Source organism: Neopsephotus bourkii, unplaced genomic scaffold, assembly GCF_033783945.1.
Source record: "Neopsephotus bourkii isolate Nb327-2 ecotype Australia unplaced genomic scaffold, CSIRO-AGI_Nbou_v1 NB_479, whole genome shotgun sequence".
Classification (NCBI taxonomy): domain Eukaryota; kingdom Metazoa; phylum Chordata; class Aves; order Psittaciformes; family Psittacidae; genus Neopsephotus; species Neopsephotus bourkii.
In genome coordinates, this window is record NW_026900980.1 from 1,964,978 (window position 1) to 1,988,184 (window position 23,207).

Below are 23,207 nucleotides of genomic sequence, written 5' to 3' on the forward strand. Positions count from 1 at the left end.
TACTGAAAGGCACTTGCTGCAGGCATTTGCAGTGCTCCTAAAACTTCATATTAAAATACCTTTTGCAGCAGCACACCATCCAAGGTTTATAATGCACCTGTGTTAAGAGGGCCCAGGCAAGACCCTATCCTGATAGGATTTACCCAAGCATTCGGTCAACAACATTCCCAAACTTCAAGAAACTCTTGCTGTAATGTTTTGATTTGGCACCGTGATCTAGAGCAGAACATATCCTGAAAGGTCAGGGCTGTCAAATCTTTGCAAACTATGGTACAGTAACTTTCATTTGATGCTCAGGAATCCTTTACAGATACACTCAGAAAGACTTTTTAAGACCATTATTTCACTTCACCGAGATTTATTTCATATAGAAAGATTAACAAAAACAGCTACCATAAGAGAAACTATTTAGGACAAAGAAAGGCACAACTGCTCCTTTCCAACAATCAGCTTTAAAAATTTAAGAACACCAGCCAGAAAAAGAAGACACAAAGTATGGCTACTATGTTTGTGTTTGGCAAGGTCAAAGCAACCAAAAAATAGGCAAGATATTCTCTTTCAGCATGGAAAGCACAGAGTTTTCATGGGATAATCACCATACCTGATTTTACACCACTTACTTCTATGCTCTAAATCTTTTCTTAAGGGGCCTACATTAACTATGAACTATCAAAAGCCAGATTCTAGCTTTCCTTGCTAGTTCTCTCCACTAAAATGATATGCCCATCATCTCCCCTTTTTCAGTTCTGTTAGATAACCTGAATACAACACCCCCCAAAGAAAGGTTTAAATACAAAAGAAAATAAAAATCATCAGAAAGAGCTGGCATTAGACACTGAATTGAGTAGCCAACATTTCTTTGTTGTTTCCACACAAGCGCCAAGCCTTCAAACAGAACCGCCTCCACAACAATTTAATGTTAGCAAATCTGCTGCTGCAGGTGATAAGCATTTCCTGTCACTCCAGTCTTTTTAGCTAGCAAGAAGACATTAGAGCAAGAGTAAGAACCTTGCGCTTTGCACAGAATCACTCCTTTTTTCAGGTTTCAGAACTATGTACAGCATAGACCATCCTGCCCTGCATATAAGCATGTAGTTCGTTTGCATGTTGAAATTAACTGGTCTAAAAACCAGAAGCTGCTGACGTAAAAAATGATACAACACACAGGTAGCCTCTGCACAGACGGAACTAATTAAGCAATTGTACCACTGCAGGTCCTATGATAATTCAAGAAGCCCTATGGCAGCAGATAGCACATAAACATAAGGCTATGAGTCCTTTCAAACAAATGTCATGAAATGCTGGTGCAATAGTTATGCCAAATTTTTTCACCTTTCCTAATTAAATCAGAAACACACGTGGATTTTTCACCTCAGCCAGGCAATGCACATGCTCACACGCATAAAGAACTTTCTCAACTATTTCCAATGTAGGGCTGAAAAATTTCCTGGGCTCCAGAAACCATTTTTTGATTACTGCAGGTGATGACATTTGACTAATTTCACCCGTATACCAGCAGAGATCCTCACAAAAACAAGCTCCTTGTTTTCACTATTTTGAATGCCAGTCAGGCCTCAGCTTGCAGTCAGCTGATGACAGGAGGCTTGGTTAGCCCAGGATTCTGAATCCTCATGAGACCATTCCCAGCAAATGCTTCAAGATCAGGGCCATTACCGAATGGGGTACATTTCTTTTCTTTTGGGAGACAAGCATGGGAAGGAATTCAGAAGATCTTGTTCCACATGAAACACAACTGAGGGAAAACTGCCAGGTGTTTCTTACTCCTACTATTTAATGCAACTCCTGTGACAGCACTGTCTTCCCATTCAAGTAAGGATTCAAGCACCAATTTCAAATACACACGCTCATTGCTTATTTATTCAACCAAGCTATGATACATGGAGGTCTTTGCTAGAACATAGCTTACATTTATGCTGACTAATTCAGGAGAAGAAAGTGCAATCACGAAATTTTCCAAGAAAAGTTACTTTGATCACGAAATGTAGTGTCCAGCTAAACCTGCATGTATTTTCTAAGTCAGAATTATAAAGGTAGTGCTTGGACATAATGGCTACACGATTATTATGAAAGCCCATTTACCATAATTGAGAATTTTATTCAAGGCATTAATATCATTCATAAAAAATGTATTAGAAGTCTCTTTTTTTTTTTTAATCCACATCCATACAAATCTAAATGAGCACATTTTTAGAACGCACATTACTGCAATTAACAGAAGTAACATCTTGACCCAAATGCAATAGACAGTCATCCTATTATCTGACAATGCATTTTCTACAGATTTCTCAAGGGAGTCCTCTCACATCAGAACTGATCAAAGGCAAAAGACTTTGATTTATATTTTCAAACAAGAATTAATCACATAATACAAGCATTCCCCAGGAAGAAAATAATGGAGAACAGAAACTATAGACATCCAGCCTATCATTTCAAAGGAGGATGAGCAGCAGCTCTGAAAAAACAAGTCTTTGCAGGCAGGCTTCATAGGAAGGTTTAAATCCCTGCTGTTTAAGAGCTACACCCAATTTCTATTCATCACCATCTCCAAGAAAAATGTGAAGAACTATTGTACAAAGGAAAGCACTGATTCTTGTCATGTGGACAGTGGGCAATACAAAAGGATACTGTGAAAACTTCATGGTAAGACACAGAGGCAATGCCTCATACAAGCACATGTTATAAAAGCTACTACACCTCTTTTCTTTTTTTTTTTTTTTTCAGCTACCTGGTTTTTACTACAATCCTAAACAGAAATCCAAAAGATTTATTTATTTTGCCAAATACCCTGCAGGACTGCAGGACCCATCTCTCTACAGAAGAGTTGAGCAGAGCAAAAGTTGTTCAGAAGTCATCTTGCTCCTAAAAAAATAAACTATCAAGGACTGAAGGACATCACAGCCATTTCTCCTCATTCAAATAAATAAAGAATAGTTTTCATTTACTACTATATAAGGAAGGGATTCAAAACTTTAATATATGTAGGCAAATGTTGTCCGTACAGTTATTTTATATCCATACACAAGTTTCATGAAACTAGAAAGAAAGCAAAAAGCAGCTTTCAAATCTGACTTCAGAATAGAGAGGGGCTTATTTACAGGTACAATTTGTAGCTTCACACACTTTTTTGGTGCATCTTTGTATCCTGCAACAGCTACAGATCAAAAGCAGATCCTAAACTAAAATCAAGGATTATGGGTAATTACTCTGAAGTTGCAACACAGCACACCTTTAGAGGACAGAGGGAGGCAAAGCATGCGCTTTCATAGATTTTGGCCCTAAATCAGAGAGCATTCTCACAGGAGATCAAACTATGTCAGAATTTTACGCACAAGTTTAAAATCCTAATTTAAAATAACACCAAAACAGATCTATTTAATTTAATTGCCTTAGTGCAGGAAACATGAAAATTTACTCGATTCCTTTATTGTCATATCTATTATGACTTTGAACTTTATGTTTACCCCTTTTTTTTCTTTCTGCAAAGCAATGGTAACATCAAGTCCTTCAATGCTAGGGACGACAGACACTCAATTTAGTTCAGTTCCAAAAGCAGTTTCTCCATGACAGGATGAAGCTTGGCACTTGCTAATTCCGCTGCCAACAATCTGCGTAAGTTATCCTCCAAAAGCCATCTTGCTGTAGGTGAATTAATTCCAGAATATAAACTTTCTCCCTAAAAAATAGCTCGGGTATCTCAAGGCTGCAGGTTGCAGCACAGCTATAATTCAGTCTTACTTGAAACTACACCTGCCAACATACTACAACAGTTACAAAACAATGACATAGTCCAAACATAGATTACACAGTGTTAGTACTGTGAAGGCCAGTTAGTAGTGGGTCAGAAAGGCAGGTGTCCCTGCCTATAGCAGGGAGGTTGGAACCAGATGATCTTTGAGGTTCCTTCCAACTCAAATCATCTGTGATTCTATGATTTTACAAATAAAAGCATACAAGAAGGTGAAAGCAGCACAATGTCACCTTACCTTATGCAGCTGTAGTGTTTGAAAGTGCTGGCAGCTTTCTGGCATTCCAAGCACAGCTGAATAGCTCCTGGATAGTCCTCTTCCTTAGGATAAAATACAACAGAAATCTAATTTGGATTTTGAAGCAAATGCTTCAACACCTACTTTTGCTTGCATGCTTATGTATAAACATTAAGAACAAAATATTTTGCCTCTCACATCTATACAGTAAAGTTAAATGAAATGAGTAAGGGTCTGTTGCAAAACTTAATGTGCAAGCAGTTTAGAATTAGAAACAGACAACATGTTAGCAACACCTGAAAACACAATGTATTACATTACCTTATGCAAATAACTTGCTGTTTTGTTTCCTAATGCATTCATACAAAACATATCAGAAAGTTTTTATTACAAAACAACTAACATCTTCCTAGTTAACCCTCAAACTTTTGTTAATACAATATGATCTATTGTATCAATCAGGATCAATCACAAAGTACATGAAGACGCCAGAAGAAAACAGAAACAAAAACATACAACGTGAAAGTCAAGGATCTTGCCAACAGAACACAGGCAGTGCCTTAAGCATAACTACTGATTTTGTATTCTATTAGATATGAGGCCAGAAATGGTCTTGGAGGATGGAAAACCCTCCTTAATAGCTAAGAGAATCCCTTTTTTGTCCTAACTACATTGGCTGTATTATGTACTTCAGAGGCTCAAATTCAAAGCTGCTACTGGAATTTTGAAGTCACTAATTGAAGAGTAAAAATGCAGGGGCAATTTATACTCAACTATTATCATAAAGGAGTTTCCGAGATTAAATTTATCAGCAGCATTCAAATGCAGATCAAGTTTAAATAAAACCATAAAAGAAGCCACATGCATTATCCATTAGATGAAAACAGACCAGTACATTGGTCTAAAATGATTGCTGCATTTACAGCTCTTGAATCTTTCTCCATTGGAAACCCGGTACTTGCTCCATTAAGTCTAACAGAGCTCATATCAAAAAGCCTGCTTACATAACATAATATTGCCAATATATTCCAGAAGTAGCTCACCCCTGCTTCTGGTGAAAAAGTTTAGTCTTCTTTTTAATTGGGAACCGTATCTAAATGTTCCTCTGTGAATGGCTACTAACAGTGTCCATGCTCATTCCAAACGGCTAACTTCTTCTTGGAGTAAAGACAATAAATTGGCCAATATCTGGAATACCTTATTGGGAGCAGACACTGAGAACAGAAACAGCGGTTCCAGCCCTTCATGTTTAAAAATAACTGGCAAATTATGATAATCAGACATTAGGGTCTGTGTGTGAATGTAACACACACTCCTCTGTCTCAAAACAACTTCTACCATTAGACAGTGAAGAGCACATTTGTTGTGCAACAAAATACAGCACAGAAATGAAAGGCTCATCATTGTACAGGGCTTACTGAGCAAAAGACAATGTTTATACAGCCTGTAGATTAATACATTCTTCCTTCACAAGAAAGTGTGCTGAGACAAGGTGTATTACCCAAGGTGGAATTAAAGAATCTTAAGGGTTACAATTATTAAGACTCAATTTCCAAATGTATTAAGAATGAATGATCATAATGATGGCCCATGCAGTATTAGCTGGAAACACCTGGCAAACTAGCAAGTCAAAATTGTTACACTACATGCTTAAAATATAGTTGCTTGTAAAACCCTGAATCTGTCTTTCATACGTTAATCACCTTAAGACAAGATCTTATTTTTACTCTCTGCAGTATCTACTGCATTTTTTGGTAGTTTGTATAAGTAGAATTTTCTGTGTCTGCATGCTGCCATGTTTTCTATATCTATTAAAAGGTAACCCACTGAATAAGGAGAGAAGCTACTATACTTGCCAATAAAATACCAAGTAGTGAGCCCATATATAAATTTGTACAGGAATATACCAGTAGAAGTACTTTATCCAAACAGAGCGTATCAACAATCAGCTAAATCTCACCTTCTTTTTTCTTCCAAATATCAAGTTAGGGCCAGAAAAGAAGTGTCAGTTGAGGGTAGGGAGGGGAGTGAAGACTTCACAGCGCTCTTCCTGAACTAATTCAAGTCTTTAGTGCCCAGATCTAAATGCAGGATTGAGTTTTTGACAGAAAACATTCCCCACTGGCACAGAGGCTATCTAGTTTGATATGAAATATTTCCCACAGCATTTAAAAAATGAATTAAAATATAATTTCAGCACATGCATAATTTCAGCATAGCCTGTTCGCAACAGGAAGGAAAGAAGGGACAAAATTTAGATGACTTACAAAGTAGACTTAGAATAGCTTCAAACTGTAATAGTCTGTCAGGGACTTACCTCCAACATCTCACTCAAGCGTACATCAGTTCTTTGCTAAAAATAAATAAAAAATAAAAAATTTGATAACTACACAGCAATGAAGAAAATATTTTGCCACTGAAGAAAAACAACTGTACATACCAGTGTTTTTATCGTTCTCAGAGACTTTAGCAGTCCAAACAGCAGCTGTCGCCTTCTTTGATTTGCAAGAAGCTCCAAACTAGTTTGTGTGAAGCCTTCCTTTGCAATGTTCAGGTGTCTGCACGAATTAAAAATGAACATAATCTTCAACTATACGTAAAATAAAACTGATTTCTAATGAATTCTAACATGTCCATCAGACTATATGCTAGAAAATAAGATTGTCAGCATTGTCAGGGAAATCCAGAAATTGAGACAATGCCAATAAACTACTAAGAAGCTACGTTTTCCTGTCTGCAAAACTTGTCTGAGGATCAATAGTGTATCTGTAAAGGTTCCTGTTTTAAAGAGAACTCCCAACAGAAAAAGTCAGAGCTCTTAGAGAGAAAGCTGATATTTGTTTCAGTATCTTTAACTGCTATTACTAATTCCATTCAGCACCTAAATAGGAAATAGCAGCAGCAAACAAACTTTCTGGGTTTACAGATTTACTAAATACTTTTTCCCCCCTTTCAATCTCTGCCATTATTTAAGCAAGATACCTTCTTCCATTTGTGCAAATAACAGCTGCTAATTGAAGGCCAGTCTGCAATGATGTGACACGTTCAAGTTCCTACAGAGAGACAACAGGTTAAATAAATATGTAAGTTAAAGTTTGCTACACACCAACACAGACTAGTAATTAGCACATTCCTCTTGAGATGTTATAATGACTTTGTAGAGTTATTTTAGATAATACTTGTTTCATCATTTTATATATGCTAACCACTAGAATGTAACATTAAACAATCTTTTAAAATACAATTCCCTTTCAAAGAAAGACATTGAAATCCATTTTTTCATTGCAGTAGGACCCTCTACATTTACATACAGCCCACGAATCTCTATATTATTAATGCACCACAGCAGAATGATCAAAGCTTCAGGTACAGAAGCACAGGGTTTAATCTACATTAGTATGCCAGACAGCAGCAAAACAGCGAAAAAGAAATGGCATAACAACAAAAAATCATGCTTCAGACAGCATTTTCTTCTTTAGAAACACTTGTGTTCTACCAATTTAACAGATGTCACTTCACAATGAACATTAATTGTATCCTGTTGAATTTTGACTGAAAAATCTTCAGCACAGGTGACCTGACTTTAGTTTGATTTTGACTTCATGAAGTGCCTAGCATAATCTAAACTCCTTTAAAAAAAAAAAGTAAAAATGTTAATATAACTCTTAAGGTTTCTTTTGTTAGGAACAGCAGTGCAGAAAAGAGAACACTCTCCCCACACTAAAACAAAATAAAAATAAAACAGGTTTTTTTTCCTATTCTGCTTATCATTTCAAAACATATAAAGTGTTCTCCCTGGGAAGAAGTGAGACTTTCACTTTGAAAACTAGTCTAATTCTAAAGACATAACAAGCAAAACCAAGTTTAAAGTTTGGTTCACTTTAAGATTAGCTCCTGGTCAGTCTTCAAAGATATGATTCCGACAAACCACTGAGCCACATCCTTCACCAAACCAATTCCTCCTTTATGATACCAATACTGGTTTTGAAAAAAATGACAGCTTAGTTACTGATAAGCATAATATCCTAAGAAACTCAATTCAAACATTACTTTCCGCAGGAACTACTTCTCACTAAAAACATATTTGGCAAATGTCAGAAGTATTTAAAAGGTCACTGTTCCCTTTTTTACAAGGAAACAAACACAAGAAGGAGCAACTCCATTCCAATGTTGTCTCTTGCAAAGGTTCTGTAAAATCTCTCCTTTGAACCTGACCGAATGGATAGGCACAGGAAGAGCATGCAACCAGTAGTCCCCAGACAGGAAGTCTTCTGTCCAGCATTTAGAGCTGAATACATTTTTTTAATCGTCTCAAAGACAATCTTCCACACATTAGTTGTTCCTAAAGCATGCCCTTCCTTCTAAGAAGAAGGGAAAATTAAAAAAACCTTGCCTTGTGTCTATGCCATCCCCCTCTCAGCCCACAGTACTGCCTGTTAGACTAGTCTTTCACACAAGGAATGGGGTGCAAACCATGACTTCCCCACACTTTTTTTTGCACAGTGGAAAGGTGTTCAGGAGACAAAGAGCCAGTTGCATTTTTGCTTCTCCTAATGACCTGTTACTGAAGTAGCTACCTCTCCAGCTTCTTGACAGAAATTAAAATTGTCATAATCACTGGTATGACACAAAAGTTTTCTTCTCACGACTGCTCAAGATTAGTGGCAGGTTTCTAGTTAAGTACTCTTAAGAAGGTCATTGCTGTTCTCTCCTACAGAAAAAGGTGTCAAACCATTCCTAAACACAGACACTGTTCAACTGTACTGCAGGTACTAGTCAAGCCTGTGAATCCATGTTTTCAGTAAGCCTTCTGAAAATAATCCTGTGCCAAAATCTGTATCATCCTAAGGGCCTCTAGCTCAATATGCCCTTGGTTTTTTTCAGTCCGCAGATACAGAATTAGCATATATAGACAGGTAGTTCCAACCAGGCACTAGCATCTCTACTAACAAATTACTAGATTTAATCCCTAACTGCAGCATTATAACAGCACAAAATGGAATGGTTTACCCTTAAACAGTGATTATTAGTTATCTTACCTGAACATATGCAGGCTGTTTTTCAAGAATCAAGTCTGCAACTTTCTTAGATACCTTTAAAAAAGAATATTATATGTAATACATAACAATCTCAATTAAATAGGCCATCCCTATACTGAAGTTCTACAAGTTTGTGATTCTGTATCATTTAGTTCCGTAGTTTTCAAATTTATTAAAAAATAAGCTACAGGCAGGTAAAAAAATCCTAAAAATGACAATCAGCTTTCCTTAGGAGTAAGATCTGAAAAAATGTTTACAGTTCCATCTAGGAACTAGTGGGCATTTTTTAATTAATCCCTTACCTCTCTGCTTGCTAAGAAACATGCTAGAATAAAAAACAGAAATAATATGGGACACTGCAAGTGCATCAGCTGCATGCACCTTCCAGCTCGCATGTTCCAGCAGCAGCCATGCACTGAAACTACCCTGGCTGTAGCTGGTTCCCACTGTGCAGGCAAAATGGCCAAGAGACTGGTAACAGGTACTAGAATTACCCAACACCTCTCAATGAAGTTGTCTCTCAGTCTTGAGTATTTCCTTGCAAAAGCTCAGTCACCACCAGATACCCACTTAAACTTCAAAAACAAAAACAAACATAAAATTGCCACAGGGAAAAAAGAGGGAAAATAAAACGTAAGACCAAAAAAAAACCAACCACCCACTTTCAACTTCTTTCCTTCTACAGGTGAGAAACACTGAATATTCATTTGCTCAACTGCTCACTAATACTTTACAAAATTTCATAGGTTTATTCTGGGAAAAGCAGCCTTAGGCAGAAGCAATCTGTTCTTTATGAATTGTTAACAATCCAATACTTTCCTCCTGTACATTTAATTAATTTAAAGACATAAATTAGGATTATTACTGTTATTTTACTTGCAGATACTTTCCAAATGCCACAATTAATGCATTCATCTCCTGTACCATATTATTCGTCTTTTAAAGAGCAATGAATCAATAATTTATGAACACACAAAAAAAAAGCCTGAAATTAAAGTACCTTTTTAGAAGCTGCAACCCGATTTTCCCCCATAAATTATAGTTATTACTCATAGTTACATTTCATTTGTTTTATTATATAATAACACTGTGCCAATATTCACTACAAACCCTTGTGGGCGATTAACAAATTGGCAAATGAAAAAGAAGAGAAAAAAGCAACTCCTTCCACATTGCCAGAAATCCCTCAAAAAAAAACAAATGCTACTACCACACTATTCCTCACTGTGTTGAGCATTCCTTTTCTTGTGATACACAAGAAAAGCTGAACATTCAACAAATCAAGTTTCTAAAGAAAGGGTGAGCACATTTGTTCTCCCTTAACAATAACTTATCACCAGTTTTACTTCCATAATTTCCTAGAATATTAGTTATTGATCAATTTCTACTATAAAAGCACACGACATAATATTATGAGAAGAAATGCTTAGCAGCTCATGTGTTTAAGAAATCAAAACTTTTTTCAATTACACCTCTGGCTAGACTTACAGACAATGCAACCAAATGTCTGAGAATATAGGATAAAACAACTTTACTCACAGCAGCTTGCTGTTGTTTCAGTTTGTCTCTGTACTCTTCCAATTCTTGAAGACTAAGTACTGGAGGAAGCCTCTGCATGTACAAAATAAATTATATCAATTGGGAAATTAAAGGATGTTAAACTGACACGTAGTATGAACTAACTAATCAATTCCATTAAAGAAACATTCTTATTGCTTCTGTAATCTAATTTGCAGAATTGATCCATTCTTTCAAATGATGGAAATAAAACAGTGCTAAGATAAACAATGTATTACAATAATTGCATCATATATCATAATTACCTCAACGTTACCTTATTTTAAGCCATATATATATATATACACACACAGAGCCCCCTTAATCACCCAAATCATTGTCTCAGTTTGCTAAAAAAATATCCAAAATATAGAATCTTTCTTTTTTTCCCCATTTTGGTTTTTCTGACTATGGTTTACATTGTGAAGTGCCTGTTAACACAACCAACAACATATTGATTCCACCACATTAAAAGAAGAGGCTCCATACCAATACTATATGCTAGAAGCTCCACTATGAGGCAGAAGGCTGCAGGTTTGTGTTAATACAAGCTACAAGAAACAAACCAAAGAATAGCTTATTGAAAAGCATACTTTTGACCCTCATTTTTGCTACATCACTGTCTTGTCTTTTAAGAAGACAGCTTACCTCTAACTCATACTTCACAATATCAAAGGAATCACTGGAAAAATAAACTTCTTCAATGCTGTTAATTATTTCTTGCTGAGCTTGAGGGTCAATTGGCTCTTCACGTAGTTCTCTGAGCTCCTCCTTCAAAAAACAAAAAAGGATTTCTATAATGTAGTATCACATCCCACCAGACAATGTTTTACCAGAACAAGTACTTTTCAAAAGCCATTTCCAACACTAGTGCAAGAAGCAATGGCAAAGGACAGAACAATCAGTACACTGGCTTGTTCTTTTCACTACAAACAGTGAGATATTTACAGATTTTCAAAGCACACAGTGAAGACTGGCGCTGCAGATCACTTAAGCACTTCTTCATCAACACATTCATGGCATGAATGCATTTTGAGTCCACAGGTATTTTCCTCCTGAGAAGAAATTCTCACAGTAAATTCAAAACAAATTGGCAGGCTATTTCTCCAGAAGAAAAAAAAAAAAAAGAACAAGCAAAAGTAAACATTAAAACCAGAAGAACCATCATTGTAACTGTAAGGTAGACAGTGTCACCTGAAACATGTAACTTGTCAGTTCAGCCCTCACAATTCACTGTAATAAAACTCACATCATCATGTCATTAAACACTTGAATTTTTTTATAGGCAAAACAGAGCAGATCTATCTTCTTTACCCAAAATTAACAAATTTCAGATTTTCTTGGACTAGCAGGGTGGTCTAAGCAGAAATGCGCTGCCAGCTTTCTGAAAGCTAGCATTCAAAAGCACCCCCTCCTTGCTGTCAAGATCCCCCTGGAAGGTCTTCTCAACAACCAGGCTGCTTCCACTGGTTGCAACAAGCCAAGGACGGAGTCTGAGCCTCCTCTTCCCCTTCTACACCAGAGATTTCAACTTATACTAGCCCTTTTCTGGAGGCTGTTCCCACCCAAGTCCTTTGCCAGGGACTCAAAGGGAGAAGCACCAAGATATTCTTTCACCAAAAATCAACATGGCATGGATCAAATTGCTCGATACTGGAATTTATTCCTGATGAAGCAACCCAGCAGACTGAATGTCCCCTAAAGACCCCCCAAGCCTCCCAACAATGACAAGTTCTTACAATAGGAGAAGGTGTTAGTATTTTCACCACCAGGAGCTCAAGGGCTTATTTCACGGGGTAAAGGCATCAGATTTTAGACTGAGAAAACAACAACTGAATTGCTTATTTTGTATGTGAATTGAAATAAGGTCAACGTGTACATGTCAGGAGGCAAAGCAACAGTTTAAATACAAAGCAAGTGCTGTTTCTCAATCAGAGGCAGCCGAGGGAATACAGCAGTTTGTAAGAGCACCAGAAAATGAAAAGGGAAAACAAGGGGGGGGGGGGGGAAGCAGTGGCTCCGATACAGAAAAAAAACAGATTTCCACCGGCTTTCTTGTCCCCTCGGTGAACGAGGGAGCAAGGCCATGGCAAAAGAGAGGGCTGCCAGGCCTCCCCCCGGCTGCTGCTGCCGGGCGGAGCTCGGGCGCCACCCGCTGGAGCACAGGCGCTTCGAGCCGACATGGAGCTCGGGTGGTAACCCGGAGAAAAGCCGTCGAAGAGCAACCTTCCCTCTCCGTGAGGCCCCGGGCGCCCCGCATCCCCAAAGAGGGTCCATCGAAAACGCCTCATTCAGCCACTGCCTCCAGTGCTGCCCGGCGGGGGCTGGCTGAGATGCAGCGAGACGGGCAAACCTGCAGGGCACCGCGGCGTGACCGCACCAACCCACCTCCCAACCGTGCACAGCCCTGGCAGGAAGCTGAGCAAGGGAGGGCAGCAGTGGGGCAGGACATCGAAAGGGGTGAGAGAAATAAGGAAATAACACAAATAAATAACACTATAGCAACAATAAATAACTGTAAGGCACGGGGGGCTGTGCTCCTTAGTGTTTTATTTTTAACAATTAAAGTATTTGGTACCTGGATGTTCTACTGAATACCTCTTGAGGTATGCACTCACATTAACCAGACAGGCAAAGGGGTCAGCTTAATTTGTCCACTGCACCACTGCAAAAGGAATCATCTAACTTATCATCTGAAACTTGGCTAGACGTTCCAGCACAGTTGTTTCTTAAAAGAAAAAAAAAAAGAAGAAAAACTAATTCCAGGAAGAAATCTTTAGTATCATTTGAATTTTTAGGTTACTGATACCTTGTTATTTTGGTGAAACAGGTCAGTGGTGACTGACATACCCTTAAGATGTGTTAAGAAAGCCACTGTGGACACATATTCTTGATTTAGGCCACCCGATTATAAATTGGGAGTGTTGGTTTTAGTATTATCATTTCAATGAAGCTGAATCAATGACGTTTCTGTCTTTGTAGGAGACCACGGTTTTTAGCACGAAAATAAAGCTGATGTTGATGTGGCTAGGAAAATTACTAAGAAACCATTTTATCCTAAGAAAAATCATTCATCTCAGTGTTTCTTGCCAGAAGACTACCTAGGAAAATATCTATTAAATGGACAGGTGTTTTCTTTATCTTGTTCATTCTTTCTAGAAAAACAAGTCTAGTGGGAACAACTCTCCACGATAAAATTGAGCTCCCATATAAATTACACTATCTGCTAAACTGGAGCTTCCAGTACATCATGCTCCACTAGTTTCAAATAATTAACATGCTCAAGGCCAGTATATGCACCCACCACTGAAGGAAGCACATATCCTTGGCACAAGTTTATTTGTTGATATTCAATTTTCCTCATCCCATCAACTAAAGATGCAAACAAAATTTTACTACATACATATGAAGCCCATAGTTTCAGGGGCCTCAGGGAAGCCAGATTTAGTACTGTAGAGCTAGTACTCACACTTTGCAGAGGTAGAGAGAAGCTCCTTTTAATCCCTCAAGGCACTTTTCCACTTCAAAAACTTCTCTCACTATTGCAACTTAAATATATCACTTGTGGTGCCAAACGTGCATTTTGGGGGTTTGGTTTTTTTTCAGTACTTTGGATCATATTTTCCTGGAAAGACAATTTATCCCATCAAACATACTTCCTTTCAGGTTACAATTACTGCAACCCTAAGCAGCAGATGCCTCTTTCATAATGCCACCTAAATAGATGAGTGAAAGACAGTTTCTGGGGAAGAAAACAAGCAAACAAACAAAACCCCACAACTATCTGTCAGACAGTCTGCATACTTGAAGAAGCCACTGCTAACTAAAAAGTATTTTTACACACAGACTTCATTTTGCCTTCCCATTCCATGGAAATAGAAGTTTACCTGCCTAGGATAGTGTGGCAATTCCTTGAAATGTCTTTCAGAAGACTCATGTCATTGCAGACTCATTTGAAATGCAGTTCAGCAAGTTTTAGATGACTTAACCCAGCTATTTCCCAGTGCGTCACACTCTCACTCTCCCTTATATTCTACACTGCCTGTAACAACAAAACCAGTATCGCTCTGTTGAATGAAGCATTACTGAGAGAGTTGAAGCAAACACCTTCTGCATTCCAGTCACTACCAACCAGAAGATTTGGGAAGCAAAGACATTGGAAAAAAAAAAAAAAAAAGCCAAAACCACAACAGCTAACTGATACTACTCAGAGAAAAATAAAATCTAAAAAGTTTCTAATCTAATTAGAAGCTGAAGATCAGCAATAGTTTATGCACCTCTATACAGAGGGTACCAGGGGCCAAGTCTTCTTGTACTTCTTTGAACACAGGCTCTCTTGTTCTGTTACGAGCTAGAAATACACCAATGAACACACACTGTCGATTTATATCACTCTATTCTGAATGTGGATAACACCTATGTTAAAAGCTAATCCTAAATACCAGGTTGAAGGCCCTGCTCCACAGATTCAATCAGTAGGTATGTTGCAACATGCTACCACCATCAAGTAAATAATGTATGAGCACTTTTATTTATATATATATATACACACATACACAATCTTTTATTTACATAGAAAGATGTATTTATATATGTCTTGTATGTGTAACTGTATCTATAAACTCACCTCAAAATATTTTTTTCCCTTTCCCTCTGCCAGTTAATCCACAGTTAGGGAAGGCAGTCCCACAGGGAAGTTTGTATTCCCTTATCTTCCACATGAAACGCCCACAACCTTCTTTTGATCTTTCCTTTTTTGGTATATACTTATTAAAAAGCCCTCACTCCACCAAAACAAACATTACATTGTGAAAACAATTCTCCTAGTGGAGAGAACAACAAAGCCTGATCCACAGAATAGATTATTAGGCATGCCACTGCTTAATGCACTCCTGAAAAGTACCCAGCTACTGCTGGGGAAACAGAAAGCCACACATTCTTAAGCAAGCCACACTTCTATATCTGTAGGAAAAGCATTATTAAAAAAAAACCCAACCTCCAGCATTGCTTGCCACCATAAGCAACAAAGTCAACTAGTGTCTGTATATTGTGTATGAGCTTGTTATCATCAAGATAAACATAACCTAATTCAAAGTCAACTCATTATTAACCCTACTCAATTGAATTCAAGGGAACAAAATACCTATGCCACCCTTATGTGATAGAATTGACTAACCAAAACGGTTATCAGCTTGGGAGACAACAAAGCCGACAATAACAGAATGGTTCAGAAAGAATACAGCTCCCCAGAGCGATCAGGGCATGCAGATGAAGTAAAAGAAGATATTAAATCCCTCTGCAGACAATTTTCTCTTCTAGAAATCTGGACTCGCAGTTCAGATTTGCCTGATCTCCAGACTATATCCTAAGCTTAAATTACTTTACACTTATTTCTCTGTGTGACCAAGCTGGCAGTACGAGTCGTATTATAACAGAAAGTAAAGCAAATTTGCTGGTGACTTGCCCTTATATGACAGAAGCAAAATGAAATTTTTCAAGACAGTTGCAGAACTTGTTGGGAGTACTGGTTAATGTGAGTGCATACACTCAGAGGTATTCAGTAAAATATTCAAGTACCAAATAATTTAATCATTAAAGTTAAAAAGTTGAGGAGAACAGTCATCAGTTTAACACACTTGACAGCAAGCCACCAGTCAGCAAATCAACAGCTTTCAGATATCAAGACTCAAAAGAATTCTGCTGGGTTTGCCCTCAGGGCACGCAGTGTCAACATATTCTTCCTGAACTCCGTATTTCCCATTTGACCTCCAAACTAGTGACAGTCCCCCATTTCAAAACCACAGTTTTGTCCCCAGAGTTTGCATTATCTACCAATGGCTTGTGCTCTTTCCAGTAATTCATGCTGGCTCTGGAACCTCTCTCTCATTCTGCTTACCTCTCTATTGCTTTAACTCAGCTTTTGAAACTTTCAGTAATGCTCACCCTAAATGAATCTGGAGATACTACTGTGAATGCAGAAGTGTGATGGTGAAAGTGAAGCACCCATAACCATTCTATGATTAAAACAGTATTTGGCTGGTGAGCTTGAAAATTGTGTTATTCAAGATGTAAACAAAAACAGTTATTAAAACATGGCAGCAGAGAACAATGTATGTGTTCAAATAGCAGCTTGCAACAGTTTATGCTTTTACTCATTGCCTTTAGAAATCTGCACCTTTTCTTCAGTCTTCACTTCTGCACTCAAAAGCAAATTCCCATTACCAAACTTGTCCATTAAAATACTTATTGAGGTACATTAGCTTATATCCAGCAAAGCTTCTTGATCGTGTAATTATAACACAATTCCAATTTGTGACATCAGTATGTCACCATGGCATTGAATACAGCGTCAGTTCAGAACAAATACCAATATTCAAAAGCTCAATGACTTTCAACTTCTGTGCAGTACTGAAATCTAATCTCCTCACCGGTTACTCATACCACAAACACAGACATCATCTCCCCCTCTCCACCTCCCAGAATTCTGGTTTTCAAGCAAGCGTATCTGAGTCTATGCTCAGAGTGACAGGAGACATATTACTGTGCCTCATCCAACATTTCATTTGAAAAGTGAAAACCTACAATCAAGGTTTTAGCAAAGCTAAGAAGGCATGAGAATATAAATCCTTCCTCTAAAAGAAAAGGGCTGGAAATAAAGTTACCGTGACAAATGCCTTGGGACTATAGCCAGGAGTTAAGCTGATCAAAACACAGTAATTTTATTCAACATCCTCTTAAAACCACATAAAATCTTACACTGGAAGGGACCCATAAGGATCACTGAGTCCAACTCTGCTCCTTGTAGGGATACCCAAAACTAAGTCATATTACTAAAAGCGTCATCCAGATAATCAGATAACCAGGCAAATTCATAAGAGTTTTACTCAATACAGCTTGTTGAGAAGGCAGAAGTTAATGGAAGTAACTCAGAATGTTCTTACTGTACAGAGTATATACTTAATGTAGTAGTTATTTTGAGATCTACTCTTCTAAAATATTTTGGAAGGGGAAAAAAATAATATTAACAGACTGAAAAACATCAGTTTTATGCTATGTCATAGGAGAGAATAACACTGATTTTATCAACTTTACAAAAAAACATCATCAGGTGAGAAGTTCTAATGTTGACACAATCCTGGCTTTTTGGGCACACAGTGCATAACTGCAATGAGATTCTGTCTGCAGAACAGTTGCAGACAAATGTTCTCACATTACAAATGTTGACATAAATGTATGAAAAAAAATACAAATTATTGAGAGGTGTTTGATTTGCCATTGTTACTGATACAAGATGTAGGTTTACCAGCGCACATAACATCAAGCTATTATAGAATGGAAATCCAGGCATGACACCCTACGTCTACTTTTACCTGGAGAGTCAACTTGGCAAGAAAGAAAGTTTGAAACTGTATGCTAAGTGGGTGGCAGGAATCTGCAATTTTGAAATCTAAGCTGTGGATATGAGACAGTTCTTTCACACTGCTGCAACTTTTGCTCTTTAAAAACAACATATTGGCCACTGTTTGAGAGTATTGCGTACCAATTCAGGGAATGTTACTCGATTTTTAAATACACAGTAACACTGATTTTCTGATCTGCCTCCGCACAAGCAGCGTATTAGACAGTACTTGTATAAAGACAAAGAATCCAAGGGTGGTTGTTTTGTTTTCTTAAAACTACTGTAAAGTAAGGCATCCAAATTTAAGTTACTAACTTAAATATCTCACTGGTTAAAGGAAAAATCCAAATTAGGGGAAAATAATAAACAATATCTACAGCAAGTTTTGTGAGTCATCCACTCAGATCAACAGGGTATAAGGAGCAGTCAAATACAGTGACAATTGTTCCCTTACACTAAGATGATTCAGCATGATCTTTGAGACAAGAATAAGCTGGCATTCATTTAACTAGTAAGACCCAAAAAAAGCCAGAAAACTATTGTTACTATAAATCTGTAGCACTGAAAGTAGAACATGCAGTTAATTCTATATGCTGAAGGTTAAAACCATGAAATTACAAAATATGCTTACAGTACCAAAACAATGAAGAGACTAAGTATCAAGGATAGAACTATACAGGCAACCATATAGCCTCTACTTTCCAAAGTAAAAGAAAAAAGATAAGAAAAAAGTTTTTCCTTCTTTTTTTTTTCCTTCATTCCAGTAGGAAATCTAGATAGTATTAAGATCAGCATCCAGTGACAACTTAAAAATTTCAAGAAACAAATTTCAACACAAGTTCATTCTGAGTCAGTGAACTGTTTTGCCTCACAGCTCTTAATTCTTTCATTATTTTAAAAGATTTTCAGCAAGAAATAAAAGTGTCAAAAACAACAACAGCAAACCTAGTGTTCAGAAAAGAAAAAAAGAAACAACTGTAATCTAATTGTAAAATGAAAAACTAAAAATGTAAGGAGTAGGAGTGGAGGGACAGTGCACCATACCTTACTAGGAATCCGAAAGCTTTCAATAGGACTGAGGTCATGAACACTCTCCTGAGGACTTCTTAGACCCTTTAAAAGAATTTCAGTACTGAGTTAAGATTGATTACTTTATGTATCTTGAGATCAGATTGCAAAGTCTTACCTGGTATTGAATATAGACCCACAAGAACATCAATAAATCACACTGGCATGAGGTTGGAAAGCTAAGACCTTATTCTATAAACACTTAAACAAGACCATTGGTGTATAAATTATGCTCCTCAAATTTCCAACTTAATGCTGCACTATGTACCTTTTCAGTACAGCTCACTAATATTCCCTTCAAAAGGTTCAGTTAGATCCTTACATACTTCATTCCACTACCTTCATGGTTTAATGGAATCAAATACATGAATTAAAGTTAAGCGCAAAGTTTGTTACTCTGTAACAAGCATTATTTTTGCTTGATTTGTCTTCTTTACCATATAACACTATTAGGACTGGTTTTCATTACTGGTATAACAAACTGAAAAAGATGCATAATCCATACTATATGTTTTATATAATAACAAAATGCAGCTTTAAATAGCATATAGGCACAGAAACAGAATATGTTCCATTAGACTGAAACTTTGTCCATGAAGCAGCAATTAACCAGCCCAGTATGTGTTTGCCAAATATCCAACATATTCACAATGTTATGAAGCAACACCACAGAACATGCTGCTTAGCATGTTTTCTGTCTGCCTCCTAGGCAGAGGTGAATCCAAACATTCAAGTTTCAGACGTGGTTCTGACTTGAGCTTCCCTTGAGATCTCAAGGTGTTCATGTGAGCCGCGCGTTCCAGGCAGACTTCCCTCCTACTCTTGCAGTTGACACTAACAGTACTGTTTATAAGCCCCTTTCAGGCCCTGGGCACCTACCCTTTCTTTGAAACAAAAGAACCCATGCAATTACTATGTGAGTTTATAATGGAAATGTTCATTTATCCTTTGATACAGTGTTTTATGATTTCAGCACTTTTGTGACAACTACTACATTTTACAATTGTTTCATCTTCCTAAGATGCAAAAGCTCTTCATTTGGGTTTTGATTCTGATTCCCCTGCACATCATCTCAAAACATCCTCCCTTCCCAGTTACCACCACCAAAGGTGACTCACCTCTATGCATTGGACATTCAAAGTAACAACCAACCAAAGCAACTGCTGCCATTCCTCATACATCACAGAAAACCTTCCACACATCCTCTCAAAACCCACAGTGCTAGCAGTTTGCCTTCAGAAGCAGTAAAATGTTGCACTTATCAAATGCTAAGTGGGACCTAATCCCTGTCAAAGGTTGAAAACTGCATAAATCACATCATTTTCAGACCACGATTTCCACACTGTGCAGGCTTGCCACGTCTCTTGGTAAGCCAAAAAACTGATCATTTACCCCTACACTGAAGGGGAGCAGAACATAATTTTGGAAATTCAACTTCCATGCTGGTGTCCTGTTTAAGCCCTGCCTCCCCCATAAGTATCACAACTCTGAGGACAGAGATTAGGGAAAATAACCAAACTTCAGTTTCTGACTTTCCCATCATTTTCTACAACTATCTAGAATCACAGAATCCCAAGGGTTGGAAGGGACCTCAAGAGATCATCAAGTCCCACCCCCCTGCAAGAGCAGGGTAACCTAGACTACATCACACAGGAACTTGTCCAGGCGGGCCTTGAATATCTCCAACATAGGAGACTCCACAACCCCCCTGGGCAACCTGTTCCAGTGCTCTGTCACTCTCACAGTAAAGAAGTTTTTCCTGATGTTCACATGGAACCTCCTATGCTCCAGTTTACACCCACTGCCCCTTGTCCTATCACTGGACATCACTGAAAAAAACCTAGCTCCATCATCCTGACACTCACCCTTTACATATTTGTAAACATTGATGAGGTCACCCCTCAGTCTCCTCCAAGCTAAAGAGACCCAGCTCCCTCAGCCTCTCCTCATAAGGGAGATGTTCCACTCCCTTAATCATCTTTGTGGCTCTGCGCTGGACTCTTTCAAGCAATTCCCTGTCCTTCTTGAACTGAGGGGCCCAGAACTGGACACAATATTCCAGATGCGGCCTCACCAAGGCAGAATAGAGGGGGAGGAGAACCTCTCTTGACCTACTAACCACACCCTTTCTAATACACCCTAGGATGCCATTGGCCTTCTTGGCCACAAAGGCACATTGCTGGCTCATGGTCATCCTCCTATCCACCAGGACCCCCAGGTCCCTTTCCCCTTCACTGCTTTCCAGGAGGTCAACCCCCCGTACCCTGTACTGGTACATGGGGTTGTTCTTCCCCAGATGCAAGACTCTACACTTGCCCTTGTTGAATTTCATCAGGTTTCTCCCCACCCAACTCTCCAGACTATCCAGGTCTCGCTGAATGGCAGCACAGCCTTCTGGTGTGTCAGCCACTCCTCCCAGTTTAGAATATATGATGCGGGGGGTGACTCCAGTGGGTTTTTTAAGTTCTCAAATTTAGACACACAGGCACACAGGCTTCATTTTAGAAGTACTTTGTATACACGAATGACTCAAATGCTCTTCTAATACACTCCTTTACAAAGGCTCACAACCTCAGAAACACTAGGGCAAACATAGACTAGACCTACATAACCCTTGAGACCACTGGTGCAAAGAAGTGGGCCAACAGGAACACATGAAGTGCTCCTGGACACATTCAGTATATGCCATCCAAGCACCTCCCCAGCCACTCCACAGCCTCACCTCCCTTTTGATCAAGAGCTTTGCCAGAGACAACGCTATGTCACAGTGCCTTGGCCCAGCGCCCCAAAATCATACGTGGAAAGGGAAATTTGCACAGACCATCGTGTCATCTTGCACACTGGTTTGTCTGTCACAATCCACCTGCTGACACCTATGCGTGCTTCCGTTTCTTCATTTAAAGAGGCGAAAAAAGCTGGATGCGCTCGCACCGACAGCTGATACACATCACGACGGCCCTCTGCCCACAGCGGGCTGCGGGCGCTGCCCGCGCCCCGGGGCACCGCTGCACACACCCGCCCCGGCCCCCTAGCCGTGGGCCAAGGGGCGGCGCCCCCGGGAAGAGCCCGGGACCCCCAATAACCCGGTGAACCCCCGGGGCCGCTCACCTGGCGGGTCATCAGCGACTTGATCTTCTGCATGATCGTGCTACCGTCGCCACCACCCCACAGCACTCAGCAGCCCCGCTCGGCGGCAGACTTCCTCCCCGGCAGGCTCAGGGAAGCCATGTTGGACGCCACCTGACAGCGCCCTCCCACTGCTCCCTGGGACCGGTAGTCCTCAAGCGGCGGCTCCCAACTACAGCTTCCATCAGCCCGGCCGGGAGGCAGCCGGTGGGACCGCCCCTTCCGCCGTAGCGCTCTGGCGGCAGCGCTCCGGAGGCGTGGGGGTGACCGGGTGCGCTGTGAGGGGAAGTATTCGGTCCGGTGCCGTGGTGGCTGCAGGAGGTGCGTCTGCCGGGGGAGGCAGGGCCCAAGTGCGGCCGTAGCACTCTCCGGAGCCGTGCAGGAGCTGGCTGTTTGGCAGCCCGCTGTCGGGAAGCGGTGCTGAACGCATGTCGGAACAGCCCGTGTTCGGCCTCGGCCTCTGCCTTACAGCTGTGTCCGCGAATGCCTCGAGTGTGGCCTGGGGAATGTTTTGAACATTGTGGTTTAGAGTTTGAAAGCAGTTATCTGAGAGGACAAAACGAGGCTTTGTCTCTTTAAAGAGACAGACTGGAAAATACACTTGGACCATGACCATTTTCTGTTAGCTTTGGGTTATTTCGGGTGTTGTGCACTAGTGCATCTGGCCTGTTCATGGATGTACAGTCTTGCATCCGCAAAACAGGCTTGTTTGTCTGTGTACTTTGGCCGTTAGATCTCAACTAAAAAAATAAAGCTGTTAGATTTTTCGATTTGTTTTATATCCATACAGGAAACGGAAGAATTTGTGCTATAATCTTTGCTTCACAGGAGACGACATTCAGTAATAAGGCTACCAACACTTCCAATGTGGCATAGCAGTACCTGGAGAAAATGTTACCCTTCCGTTCAGTGTTACCAGCATCTGCCCATAGTTCACCTCAGCCTGTTTTTCCTAACCTTGGCGTTATTTAGCCTCCTAGCTGGCTGGTACATTGTTGCAAGGTAGTCAGGTAA

General features: G+C 39.4%; 1 protein-coding gene across 2 annotated transcripts in view; it reads right to left on the bottom strand.

Moving 5' to 3' along the window:
• VPS50 (VPS50 subunit of EARP/GARPII complex) overlaps positions 1-22,363 on the bottom strand; it is an 86,075-nt gene extending 63,712 nt beyond the window's left edge. Inside the window, exons 1-9 of one of the 2 annotated variants that reach the window (XM_061350085.1) lie at positions 22,176-22,363; positions 19,044-19,112; positions 11,249-11,371; positions 10,583-10,654; positions 9,044-9,097; positions 6,987-7,057; positions 6,445-6,562; positions 6,322-6,357; positions 4,005-4,087 (exon numbers count right to left, since the gene is read on the bottom strand). In XM_061350085.1, coding sequence (XP_061206069.1) covers positions 4,005-4,087; positions 6,322-6,357; positions 6,445-6,562; positions 6,987-7,057; positions 9,044-9,097; positions 10,583-10,654; positions 11,249-11,371; positions 19,044-19,112; positions 22,176-22,208 — 659 coding nt within the window. In that variant the 5' untranslated portion in view covers positions 22,209-22,363. The remainder of the gene's footprint in view (positions 1-4,004; positions 4,088-6,321; positions 6,358-6,444; positions 6,563-6,986; positions 7,058-9,043; positions 9,098-10,582; positions 10,655-11,248; positions 11,372-19,043; positions 19,113-22,175) is intronic. The other variant, XM_061350086.1, reaches the window with a different exon arrangement.
• Positions 22,364-23,207: the final 844 nt, after the last annotated feature.